Source organism: Cygnus atratus, chromosome 6 (genome assembly GCF_013377495.2).
Source record: "Cygnus atratus isolate AKBS03 ecotype Queensland, Australia chromosome 6, CAtr_DNAZoo_HiC_assembly, whole genome shotgun sequence".
NCBI lineage: Eukaryota > Metazoa > Chordata > Aves > Anseriformes > Anatidae > Cygnus > Cygnus atratus.
The window spans coordinates 26,917,076-26,929,399 of record NC_066367.1 but is presented as its reverse complement, the minus strand read 5'-3'; the positions used below and the strand labels follow the sequence as shown (position 1 = coordinate 26,929,399).

Sequence of the window (12,324 nt, the reverse complement as noted above, 5' to 3'; positions counted from 1 at the left end):
ATTCCAGTTCAGGGTCTTCATGTGGGAACTGCTTCTAACAAAGGTTTTTCATGTCTTCTAGGATGAAGTGGTAAAGCTGACAGATAAATGTCTTAACAATGCAATTGAGAGCCCAATAGCAGCAGCAGCATGGCTTCCAGCAGATATGAAAAGCAATATCCTGAAGGCCCAGGCGGAATCAGGGCACAAGGTAAATACTCCAGTGATAAGGACTACAATGTTCTCAAATGTTTTTTCTTTTTAGAACTGGTTGTGAGGGGAGTACCGTTAATAATGTTCAGGAGATGCCCTTTTTCACTGTTTGACTCTGCAATTGCCTGGTATTGAAGAAGGTGCTTTGCAAATAAGGGTGCTTCAGGAGCTGAGGTCCAAAGAGTGGCAGAGTAAGAGAGCCTTTCTTCACAGTCACAGTGGTCCAGTGCTGGAATGGCTTGCCCAGGGAGGAATTGCAGTCCCTGTTAACACTTAAAATGCAGTTGGATAAGGCCTTGAACAAACTAATCGACCTTTACATTTGGCCTCAATTTGAGTGGTGATTGAACCAGATAACATCCAAAGGATCCCTTCTAATCAAAAAATTATTCTACAATACAGTGAATAAGGCCATGCTTCTAGCATGTTCTAGTAAATTTTGTAGCAAGTAGTGGTTTGGTTTTTTTTAGCTACATTAGTGAATTATCTACACAGAAGTTTTCACACTGAATTGATGTTTTAAGTCTTTGAGCAGTAAATAAACATCACAGTTTCATGCAGGGGAGGAGGCTCTTGGCTTTTTTTCTGAATTTCTGAGTTGGTACAAAATGGAAACAGGTATCAGAAATGCATATTTTTGTTGTTTTTTTTTTCTCTTAGGCTGTAAGAGAAGACAGCGTGGCAGGTACCAAGAATTCCATTATTCAGGATGCTGCTGCCAGGTACTGAACAGAATTGGAAGAAAAGCACAATCTAGTTATCCAAGTACAGCACTGAGAACCTGGAGTTCTGGAGTCTCAGTGTTCAGTGTGATCTTTCAGTGGCTCAGTAATTATTGCATTTTACCTTGTCATAGTGTAGTTTAACCTGGTAAGCGTGAGGTGTTTTTAAAACGATAACCAGCAAAAACTGTATTTGCAAAGTTTTGATATGTACAAGGTAATCCAGATGCTCTTACTTTTTTCTCCCATACTTCAGTCTGATAAACGTTGTTCCAACAGCAGCCTTGACCACTGTAGTTATTTCTGACACGAACAACTTCAGTGTGAGGAGTGGGGAAGTGTCTGTTTACAGTAGCTGTTTTTCAATGGAGATAAAAATGTGCATACAGAAATCTGTCGCTGGCAGCTGATTCCTGTGAATTACCGAATCTCATATGATCATTAGTTTTAGCTGAATTTCAGGCACTGAAAAAATTAGTGTTGCATGTCATAACTACATAATATCTTGACCTTTTATGAAGATAAGCATGTATCAGACTTCAAAGAACACAAGGCAATATACTGAATAAAATGTGCATCTAGCAATTTCAAAACTGTGCTGTAACAAGTGAAGAGCTTTCAGTGAAAGTTTGTACCTTTCTGTTTGGTTTTTATTGTGCCAGGAACATTCTCCCATCAGGCAAAACACCGAGTAGTTCCCCAGCAACCAGTCCAATATTTCAAGAACCAAAAGAGCTCCTGCAAACAACCCCTGCCTCAAACACCTTCATTCCGTAAGTGATTCATGAGAAAAATCTTGCTGGGATGAGAACCATGTAGAGTTTATTATGAAACAGGCTTGAAAAGATGAGGAACAGTGCTGAGCAGTTAGGCTACGTCTAACTAAACAGGTTTATAGATGCATCTTTAATTAGTGTTGCAACAGTTCATCAGTGTAGGCCAGGCCTCAGGGTGAGCATGCTATCGAGCAGTAAGCTCGTCTCTCATCTTTTGAAATGACTGAAATACCTGACATCCCGCTGCCCCTGGCTCCAAGTGGGGAGATAAGAGGATAGCAGGGAAGACTTCAGTCCTGTGTAGACGAATTAGAAATAAGTGCTGAAAAAGCTGCTGAAGATTGAAGGTACTGATACTGTTGGGTCTATAGGACACTGGCTATGTCTACTGATGAGAATTGTTTTCTCCTTCCAGTAATGCATCAAATGAGGATAGTGCTGCCTCTAGCCACGAAGAGTTGCTGATTCCAGCTAGTCTGGCTCCAGCTGAGGAGGCTGCTGTTTCAAAGGTATCGCCACCACCTGTCAGCCTGGAAGGTTTCTGTGTGTTGCATTCTGAGCTACTGATGCCCTCAGGCAGCCACAACAGACCTTACTGCATGCCTGTCATAACACAGCGAATACCAGTCACTGGTGAATACCAAAGACTGCTTTCTGGAGCAGAGACAGATACTATATACATTGCTCTGAAGGATGTCTGACTCCTGTCAAGTTCTTTGCTTGGCACTTATTTTTCTAAGCTGGTGGGACGTTTTTCTCACACTGGTGGGGAGCCATTTATATCCCAATAATTTGGTGCTCTGGGGAAGAGACTGCAGGGATGAAATTCTGACATATGCAGTTTCTGTCAAAATAACCATGGAGGGAAAGGTTTAAATTGAAATGTTTAATTGCTGTATTTTGGTTGCCTTAAGGGTAAGGTAGTGTTTTTTTTTTTCTATAAATGGGCTCTGAAATGCACATAACAATCTGTGCAGCACTCAGGGATCAACTTTTGTTTGTCCCTCTCCAAAACAAAAGGTGAGTCCAAATTGGACTTGGCTATTATTTCAGCAGGCGGAGGGGTTAATCTGGAAAACTAAAGCAACACACCCTTTATCTGTCATCTCTCTAAACCAGTATTATGTAATTTATTCCACTGGACAATTAATCACCTTCATCTTCTGAGTTCAGATACTCAGCTTGCAGACCTCACTGACCTTTTTGTCAAATGGTGCAATACTTCATCTTTGCACAGGAGAAAAGGGCAGTTTTGCAGCTTACTTGGCAACGACATTACTTTCAGCATACTATGGAGGAAAAGTGAAATTAAGAGATCATTTAAAAAAAATCACGTGACAAGGTTTGAGAAAACAGGCCTGATGAATGGCAGTGTTCATTAAGGACACCGGTCCATAATGCAGGAAGTCATTAGAGTATTCAGCAAACCTATCTATTTACTATTGGGAATTCAATTCAAAACTGATTTATTCCATAGAGCACTCCAGATGACCGGGACGTTTCCTTAACACCACTGACAGAGAATCTAATTGACTTTACAGAAGCCACACCTCGGGTAAATGTATTTCAAAACCAAACTTCTTCCTTTCCACATACAATAGTTTTTACTCGTAAACTCTGTTCTTGCTTTAGTATCTGTCCACCAGGCTTGGATGTGCTGCAGTGGAGTGAAGTGGTGGTTCGCCTGGGTCACTGCACATATGTCACCTGCCTTTTAGGGTGGAGGGCATAGGGCTGTACAACTTTGTAAGGGAAGTGAAGCAACCTGAATTGTTTTCAAGAGTTAACTTGTATCTGTGTTACAAGAGCCTTTAGTCTTATTTTAGTATGATGCAAATGCCAGCCTGCTTATCAGACTTCTAGATATATAGAGTACCTTATATGTATATGGCTGTGCAGCTATATATGCACACATTATATACATTGTGTGTGTGTATATAGATGTGCATATATAAAAAAAATAAACAATTGACAAATATTTTAATGCAAATAACTTTTTAATACAAAGGTTTTAATACAAATAAATGCTTTTATATTGAAATAAATTTAAAAAAAAAATGCAGTGGGTAAAAATGAGCTATGCTGTGGGCACTGAAGAAAAAGGGAAGGAGTAGGACCATAAACTGTTCACAGAAGTGTACTTTCAGTTAACTTTGTCCACAAAGCAGAAAATAATAATGGGTTCAGCTGCCTTTTTGAAGGGAGCTCTATGCTGAAACTGTTTTCAGTGAGTTTCTGTGAGTGAGTAGATGTTAGCCATATGCTGCGTGGATGTGAATTACCTTTTTGTATGAAGTCACTTCACCTGTAGCTAATCACTAGTATGGTTCAAAGATCTCTTCTGTAGGGTGGCAGATTCTGACCAGTGACTTATAAATATCTGATATTGTTTTAGGCAGCCAGTATTATTTCAGGAATGTTCTCTGTTACTTCCAGCCTTTTCTAATGAGCTTTTTGTTTGTTTTCTGTAGGTGTCTCCCCAGCCCACGATAACACCGAGGTGGATAGTGCCAGTGAGTTATTGAACCATTCCTTAACAATTTGATATGAAGCAATTTAGAGGCAAACTTAAAAAGAGAGAGAGAGAAAGCTTTTGTCATGATTAAGAAATGGGAGCTTGAGTAAGAGACAATAATTTGTATTAATTTGAAAGCCCATGCAGTAATGTAGCAAAGCCAAGCTAAAGCAAAGCAATCCAGGTTGATACTTGGATATCCTGTTACTACTTAAACTCTGCTTTTGCTGTGTTTACATTGCAGGTAAATGTCATAACGTTTCTTGAAGTACTTGCATTTAGTGAAGCCCACCCTGGAACTTGATGAATCTTAGTTTTCTGTTGTAAATAACCATATTGAACAATTACTGTGTTGTGTGCTAGCAGGTTTTTATTTTAGTTTCCTGTTTCTTTCTCCCCAATTCAGACTGGACTGATTTCCAATGGGCCTTTGGGAAATGATGTTGCCTTAGCTCTGAAAGCAATGAAAGGCAGCACAGAGGCTCTGTTGCCATCAGCTGGACTGCCACCATCCCAGCAGACATCTGAAGTCCTTGCAAGGTAAGTTCCCAGCATTCACATCAGAAGTATGCATGTGGAGAGGAAGTATGTGCTCTTGCTTACTTCCATTTCAATAGTTATAGTTAGCAGTGATGACCAGATCTTTCAGTGAATCCCTGAAGAAAGGGAAAGCTTCAGCGGGCAGGATGTGGATAGCAATGATGCTACTTACTGCACTACTGGAAATTGGTTTGATTTGCCCTTCTGCGGGTTGTCCATTGGAAAGGTTTATACATTGGTTTTGTTAGATTATGAGGGAACAGCTATTAATACTCTTATGAATGATACTCATCTCTTAGTTTTGCTCCTAGCAGTATCTTTTGCTTTTTAAATCCCTTATGGAAGATCTTTTTGTAGGAATGCATTCACAGGGCCTCTTTTTTCTCTTTTAGCCCAGTCAATGAGGATGCTACAATAAGGACGAGATGTTTACTCACCACTGAACTCTAGAAGAAGGAGTTTCTGCACTTCCCATCTTGTAAAAACTCCAGTCTTCTACAAGCAGTCGTTTTGAAAAACTTGCTTGGGATCAAACTCTTGCTGAATGGGACGGAAGCAGCCGGCTGGTTTGCTAGGATCCAGGAAGAGACTTTCACATTTATTGCAATCTAACTGGAATTATAATATGAACCAGAATATAAAAACACATGAAAATTTGATGTTCTCCTTAGGAGAAGTGAATACCACACTGGAGCTAGTTCTGAACATGCGGAACAAAATCTACTTGTGTTCCACTCACACTAGATTTAGTCTTTCTTAACCCTGTGCTGCCTCTGAAGTGTTAATGGCAAGTGATCACTGTGATGTTAGCTATATAGTGTTTGAACACCACATCCCTGACCTTTATAGAGTATTATTGGGAAGATTAGGAGAACTTCTAGGGCCATCTTGTGGCCATACTGTATATGGTAGTTCACAGTACTGGTGACTGTTTGATACGGCCAAGGTAATTTTCTTCTGTGTGGATTAATCCCATTGGTTTTCCTTTGTTTTAACAACACATATGCTCCTTTTTGGCCTTAAAGCCCTTAATAATCTTTGCACCTCTTGTTACAGAACCTGGAAGGAATTAAAATCTAGTCCATCAGTGACCAACTACTTTGACTGGATTTGAGCTGCTCATTGCAAGCAGGAAAAGGAAAATTAACTGGCCAAACAACTTTTAGCATTAGCAGATTACAGCAGAGGTCCCACATTTTTTTGACACTAGTTATTTTATTTTCTGTGTACATGCATTTAGGCTATAGATATGGGGTTTTGTTTGTTTGTTTGTTTTCAATGCTGAAGCAGTGAAGGTATGAGTACAGCTTACTTCAGGAACTGCTTTGAGGTTAGTTCTGTTGTCATTCAGCGCTAGGAAGGAAAAGACTTTCGTTATTTGTATTCATATTGTTTCTAGATGTTGTTTCTAGATGCTGTTCTTTGGGAAATGCTTACCAGGCATGTTATGGCATGACAGTACAACCAGGTCAGTTCTTACCACCTCGAATCCTGTTCCAGAATAGAAAGAATAAGGTGAAAGTAGGAGAAAAAAGTTGAAACATTCCCAAAAGTAGTTCACCTGCTTCTAGTAGGAAAGCAGGGTTCTTGCAAGAGCATGCTCCACAGTGCTAGTGAAGACCTTTTGGTGCTCAGGTGAAGTACAGGATACAATACGTACAGTTTGAAGAGATCATTTGAGTCCCAGGCAGCAGGATCCTCACGTGAAGGTGTAGAGGTGAGAGCACATGGACCCTGGAAGTGTATCCTGTGAAAATATCAATGCAGAGTCAGAGGAAGGAGAAGTGTAGAAGCCCAATGACGAATTCCACACCTCCAAACAGGGAAGCACAGGTGAAACTACAGGGATCCTTCCTTCTCAGGAAGAGGTTTGTACGTATGACTGGGGTTGGAGGTTTTTTTCTGCGTAGTGCTGCTGTTTATAAATATTTATATACATGTGGTTCTTAGAAACAATTTTGAATGTGAAAGTCAGTTTGAAACCTGTACGTACAACTTCCTTTCTGTGCGCCTGCTGCGTGCACGTCTCTCAGTGTGGACAAAGATTTGGACCAAACCACTGTGGGTTGTGCAGGTAAGCTTGTGTCCTACTAGGCTGCTTCGTTCAGACTAAGGTATGTCCTGGAAGTTCTTACTGCTGTTTTTGTACTTGTTTGCAAGATGCTGACTGAGAGTTTTAAGGAAGAAACTGCTTAGCATTTACATGGCCAACTGCCACTCCTCAAAGCCCCAGAGGCCTTAATAGAGAAACACAGAAACCATCGGGAGCAATTCGGACTGACATACCAGAGTGACTCTCTGCAGACAGTGATTTGCAGCTACTGCCTGGAGAACCCAGAGCTGAAATTGATGGCGGGTGCTCCAGGCACGCTCTGCACTCAGCGCTGCCAGCCAGAGCGGAGCTGCTGTTTGGGACCGAGCAGCGTGTTTCTGCTCCCCGGCGTCCACCTGTCATTGTTGCTTCCAGCGGAGTGTTATCTTTTATATTTTAAGTCTGAGCCTTATTGTGTATTAAAATGTAGAAGATTCCCGATTCAAATATCAAATGTCTGAGTGTGGATTAATAGAGTTGCCAGAAAGGTTCCTGCAGGAAAAGGGAAGCTATGGCTGCAACAGTCTGCTTCCTGCACAAAGCCAGGACTGTGTGGGGAAACTTGGCACTTGCTATTGATCTGTTTGCTCAGCAGCTGAGCTGGCATTCGCCAGCTACATGTGTTGGTTTTGTAAATAGACAGAATGCAGTAGCATTCTCTTTAAGGCATGTTTGATATTTGACTCTTCCCATTGGGTTCAGGAGCACTGTGAACTGTTAGCTTGAATTTCTCCCAAAAGTAAAATAACAGAAGTTTACAGTTCTACAGCGTTGTGTGCTAAATACCATCCCTAGATTCCTCCCAAGCAATCACATAAAGCAAATAACAAGTAAATAACACATGTGGTGAATGTGTCCCCCTAAAATCTAAGTGGTTCCAAGTAGCCAACTGTTTACTGTCAGCATGGCTGGGGTGGTGGTGGTTGAGGGGGGGCGTTGTATTTAAACACACACAGGAAGATTTCGGAGAGGCAAGGTTACCTCAATTTCCAATGGCCTAATACTTAAAAATTCAAAAATTTCAACTGTTACATTGGGGATTTGCAATTTCTAGTAGATTTGAGACTGCAAACCTAATTCTTCCCAGTGACATCTGGGAAAATATTCCATTTAACTCAACGTAGCTTATTTAGCTATTCCAATTGTTTATACAGGGAGCCTGGGGAGACTTAGACACCACAGTGATGTGATCTAAACAGGCACGTAATTTGATGTCTGAACATCCTGTAGTTTTGCATCACTATTTTGCGTTAAAACTGTAGGTGTCATGTGGTACCATGACTGGCTACCAGGTAATGCAGCCTTACTCATCACTTAAATTTTATCAAACACAAATAGATACAGTAGTGCCTGCAGCTGACGTTATAAAATATCGATTAATGCCAGCATGCTATTAAGAAAAACGGATTTCTGAATGCTGCTACTCGATTGATCGGCTATAAGTCCAGCCGCACTCTAAATGGTTATTTTTTGGTATTTATTTAAAGAGTTTTATAAACAAAACTTCTGTGTTAATCTGACGTTGGGCTGTTGGCAGGTCTGCCAACCACTTAGAGGCTTTGAGAGTTGAAAAGAATGAAGAGATGCAGCCACGTGTGTCGTGCAGCCATTTGGAAAAAGCCAGCTCCTTGATTTTTTATTATACAATATATTTAACAAAAAAAGTGTTGTTTTTTTTTTTTTTACCTAAGAAAGTTATAACCCACTGACTTACTAATGCATATTCCAGACTCTGCTTACTCACTGTCTTTGTACCCTTTTGCCATGCGCATGCAGTGCTGATCAGGGATGGATGCTTTTTCACTCTGTAGTCAAAGAGTGAAAACTTACACAAAAAACTGAAAAGTGATTGTACACCATAAAAGATTTTGCAGAAATTTTAACATCTGTAAAATAACAAAAAAAAAGGGGGGGGGGGGAAACACACACAACACTATATCTCAAAGTGATTAATCTTAAGGAAACGTGGACAGTAGAACCGCGTTTCAATCTCACCCATCTAGTCTAACAGGAAGAGACCAGAGAGCCTTCATGTGCGAGTAGGCGGTAATTGTCCTGTAACTACAAGCTTTTGAAACAGGAATTAAGGTGTGGGAGTTCAGGCCCTCTTACCACTGGAACTAAGGGGATGTCTTTACATCAGTGGTAGGGAAGTTGCATATCATAAAATAATGACTTACCTGGTACTCAGTCATGGTTAATGGGTTAGCTTGAACATACTCAATTTTAAACTGAAATTCCATGTATGCTTTGTCAAAGACAGCCATATAGATGGTGTGTCTTGGGCTTTTTGGCCGCAACTTGGCGAGAAAATGTGCTGCACTGGATGAGGAGCTCAGGTGACAAGTCCAGTTACATTCAGGTCTCTTTCCACAAACTGTTTCCAGCCCTTGCTTGTTTGTTGTCCCTTTGCACCCTGTCTTTGCCACTTATTCTGTTTCTTGAAGCACAGCTGTACTGTTAAGGTCTGCCACAAATAGCGTTGTTATTCACGTTGTGAACATGTTCTGGTACAGCCCAAATCTTGTACAGGTGAAGTGTTAGCAGCTCTATCTCACAGCCAGCTAGCATTTAAAGCTCAGCTGTCTGGGCACGGAGTGTTCGTTAGTTAGAAAGTGGTAGTAAAATTGTGTAACTCTTAGACATGGTAGTGTCACAGCTTTCAAATACAGCTGGACAATCATAACTTTTATACCAAAAAAAAATAATCCTTGCTAATGGTCTTTCAGCGGTGCAGGTCTAATCTGCGTGTTTGGTCGGAGCGTTAGCACCACAGAAATAAGTCCAGGGCCCTTCCCACTGCACTCAAGTGGACGTAGAGTTTGTGTGATTTCATTAAGTCTGCTGTTGTACGGCAGTGAGGAGGGAGGTCTGGGCAGTTGGCATAGCCTGTGGAGAGCAGGGATCCTCCAGATTCTCCTCTTTTGTCCTGCTTGGCCTGAGCACTTTGCTTCCTAAACACACACATGCCCTTACCTATAACTGGACAAACCTATTTTTAAAGTCTGTAAGAATATTTTTTTAGCTAGATATTTTTTTGTTAAAGCCACACTAACTACTGTATTTTTACCTTTTTATATGTAAAGCTCGGCGGTAGGTCTCAATGTATAATTTATTTTTTTATAAAACAAAGTGCACCCTCTCGCTTCTGTTTCACGAGGATAGTGATGTATGAACTGCTTTAGGCACTGCACTGAGATCTGTATTGAAACTGTACATGGGAACAAGAAGCTGTGATCTGTAGTTCACTCGAACCCAATCTTGAAATGTTTATATTGTAGTTGTGTCTGAAATACACCACATCAGTGCAAAAGTCTTGCAGAGTCATCTTTTAGCAGCTCCGTGCTATGCTGGTGGCGGACAGGCGGGACGCGAGACCCGGGGTGTTGGGGACGTGAGACCTGGGACATGAGCTGGGCATTGGGGGCCGGTGGGAAGTCCAAGCCAGATGCACGCAGGGTGCTGGGGCAGTGTGCGGCTCTCTGCGGGAATGTGTTTGTTGGTCTGCACCCTGTGATCACTCAGCGGCTTCTGATGGAAGAGGCAGGCGCCTGGGCCAGAGAGAGACTTGTCAGCTTACTTGGGATGTCAGAACTGCAGGCCATGTTATAAAATTAACCTGCTGTCAATTAGTAACTTAAATACCATCTACACTTAGAGACGTTAAAGACTTGCATGCTGTATTCTCAGGTGAGCTGAGATCTTTCAGGAAGGCTGTCGGGTGGTCAGGGTTTTTGAAAATCATATCAGGGTGTATGCCCAATGTGGACAGAAATGGATGCCAGTTAGCTGAGGGACCTTGCTTTGCTTTTATTTTCAGTATTCAGGGGAATGTTTTATGCTTTGAAGTACAGTGGTGCTAATGATTGTTTAAAGGAAATTTCCAAAGCCTGACTTTGATGGAAAGCTGAAGAAGGCAGCAAAGGGCAACCAAGCCATCTGGTTATCTTCATTTCTCAGTGATGAAGACGCGTAGGAAAATATCACAAGGAAGTGAAATAATTCCATCTCAATAGCTAAGCTCATAGAAAGTCATTTCCCCGTGGCATCATTTTTTGTGTAGGTCAAACTACAATCCCACCAATGTGTGACTGAATTGTACTTCAAATCCATTTATAACTCAAAAAAAAAAATTGGCCTATTTTTTTAATTAAAAAAACACCTACTCTCTTTATTGAATGTCTGTATGTTAAAAGAAAATCCCTCTGCTATTCAAGCATTTTGATGTTCAGCAACCAAGTAGTAATTAAAGACGATGAGTTTGAGATATTTAGAGCTGATAGATTTGATTTCTTGCGATACGTGATTTATGATAAAACAGTACCTCTCGCATCTCAGATGAGATGAATCTAAACTGAAAGATGCGTTTTAAGATGACAACAGTTTTTCTCCAGCCACTAGTGGGCATGGGATCTGTGGGACTTGACCTCGTCTGAAGGAAAGTCCTCCAAAATGCAAGTAGTGTGAACAATGGATCATCTGCATGAACTCTTTATGAACTTTTTCACTCTGTAGATACATTCCTATTATGCCACAGGGCTTCCGAATGTACATAGTCTGTGATACCTTGAGTCACAAAGCTAGCCCTAGCCTTATCTAGCAAGGAATTAGCTAGCCTTCTTAACATTTTTGGAGGCGAGAATATTTTGTACTTCTGGAGATCAAATTCTTAAAGACTTCTTAAATTAATTCTTCAAAATAAGTCTTTAAGACTGGTGATACCTGCCTTCATGTTCAAGTATCTTATATAACAACAGTAAAATGTTAGAAGCCCATTTAAGACATCATCTTGTACTTAAGAGAAAGCTTTAAAGCGTGTTAAGCAATTCTTTTGTTTTGCAGTGAGTCTTCAGCAATAATAAATTTTAATCATTATGGAAATTAAATAATCTCAGTATGGCAGGCTGGAGAAATGAGCTGACAGGAACATCGTGCAGTTCAACAAAAGCAAATGCTGAGACCTGTACCTGGAGAGGAGAAATCTCATGTACTAGCAGATGCTGGAACCCAGATGGCTGGAAATGAAGTTACCAGAAGAGGTACTGGGGATCATGGTAGACACCGTCCCTGAGGGTGTTCAAGGAAACGTTGGACATGGTGCGTAGGGACATGGTTTAGTGGGTCACACTGGGGGGGGGGGGGGGGGTTTGACCAGATGATCTTGGAGGTCTTTTCCAACCGTAATGTTTCTATGATTCTATGTTACACTGATGAGAGGCTAGAGCCTGAGCTGGAAAATGGCATGTGGAAGAAGGTAGATAAGGCTGCAATTTGCAAGGTCCTGCAGTTTTGCCACCTAACCTAACCCATAAAAGTGGCCTGAAAATAAGACGGAGAGGGACTCCATCAGGGAGTGTAGCCATGGAACCAGGAATCATGGCTTTGAACAAATGGAGGGGAGATTTCGATTAGGTGTGACGTGGGGAAGAAATTCGTCACTCAGAGCGCAAAGCGCACCTGGGAATTAGGGCTGAAGATGCACCTTGC

At 41.2% G+C, this 12,324-nt stretch overlaps 1 protein-coding gene across 2 annotated transcripts in view; it reads left to right on the top strand.

Annotated features, from left to right (window-relative positions):
- Positions 1–10,140, top strand: part of EPB41L5 (erythrocyte membrane protein band 4.1 like 5) — a 55,611-nt gene extending 45,471 nt beyond the window's left edge. Inside the window, exons 18-25 of one of the 2 annotated variants that reach the window (XM_035536933.2) lie at positions 62–190; positions 853–914; positions 1,577–1,687; positions 2,106–2,199; positions 3,168–3,245; positions 4,162–4,203; positions 4,612–4,745; positions 5,138–10,140. In XM_035536933.2, the coding sequence (XP_035392826.1) occupies positions 62–190; positions 853–914; positions 1,577–1,687; positions 2,106–2,199; positions 3,168–3,245; positions 4,162–4,203; positions 4,612–4,745; positions 5,138–5,195 (708 nt within the window). In that variant the 3' untranslated portion in view covers positions 5,196–10,140. The remainder of the gene's footprint in view (positions 1–61; positions 191–852; positions 915–1,576; positions 1,688–2,105; positions 2,200–3,167; positions 3,246–4,161; positions 4,204–4,611; positions 4,746–5,137) is intronic. The other variant, XM_050711744.1, reaches the window with a different exon arrangement.
- Positions 10,141–12,324: the final 2,184 nt, after the last annotated feature.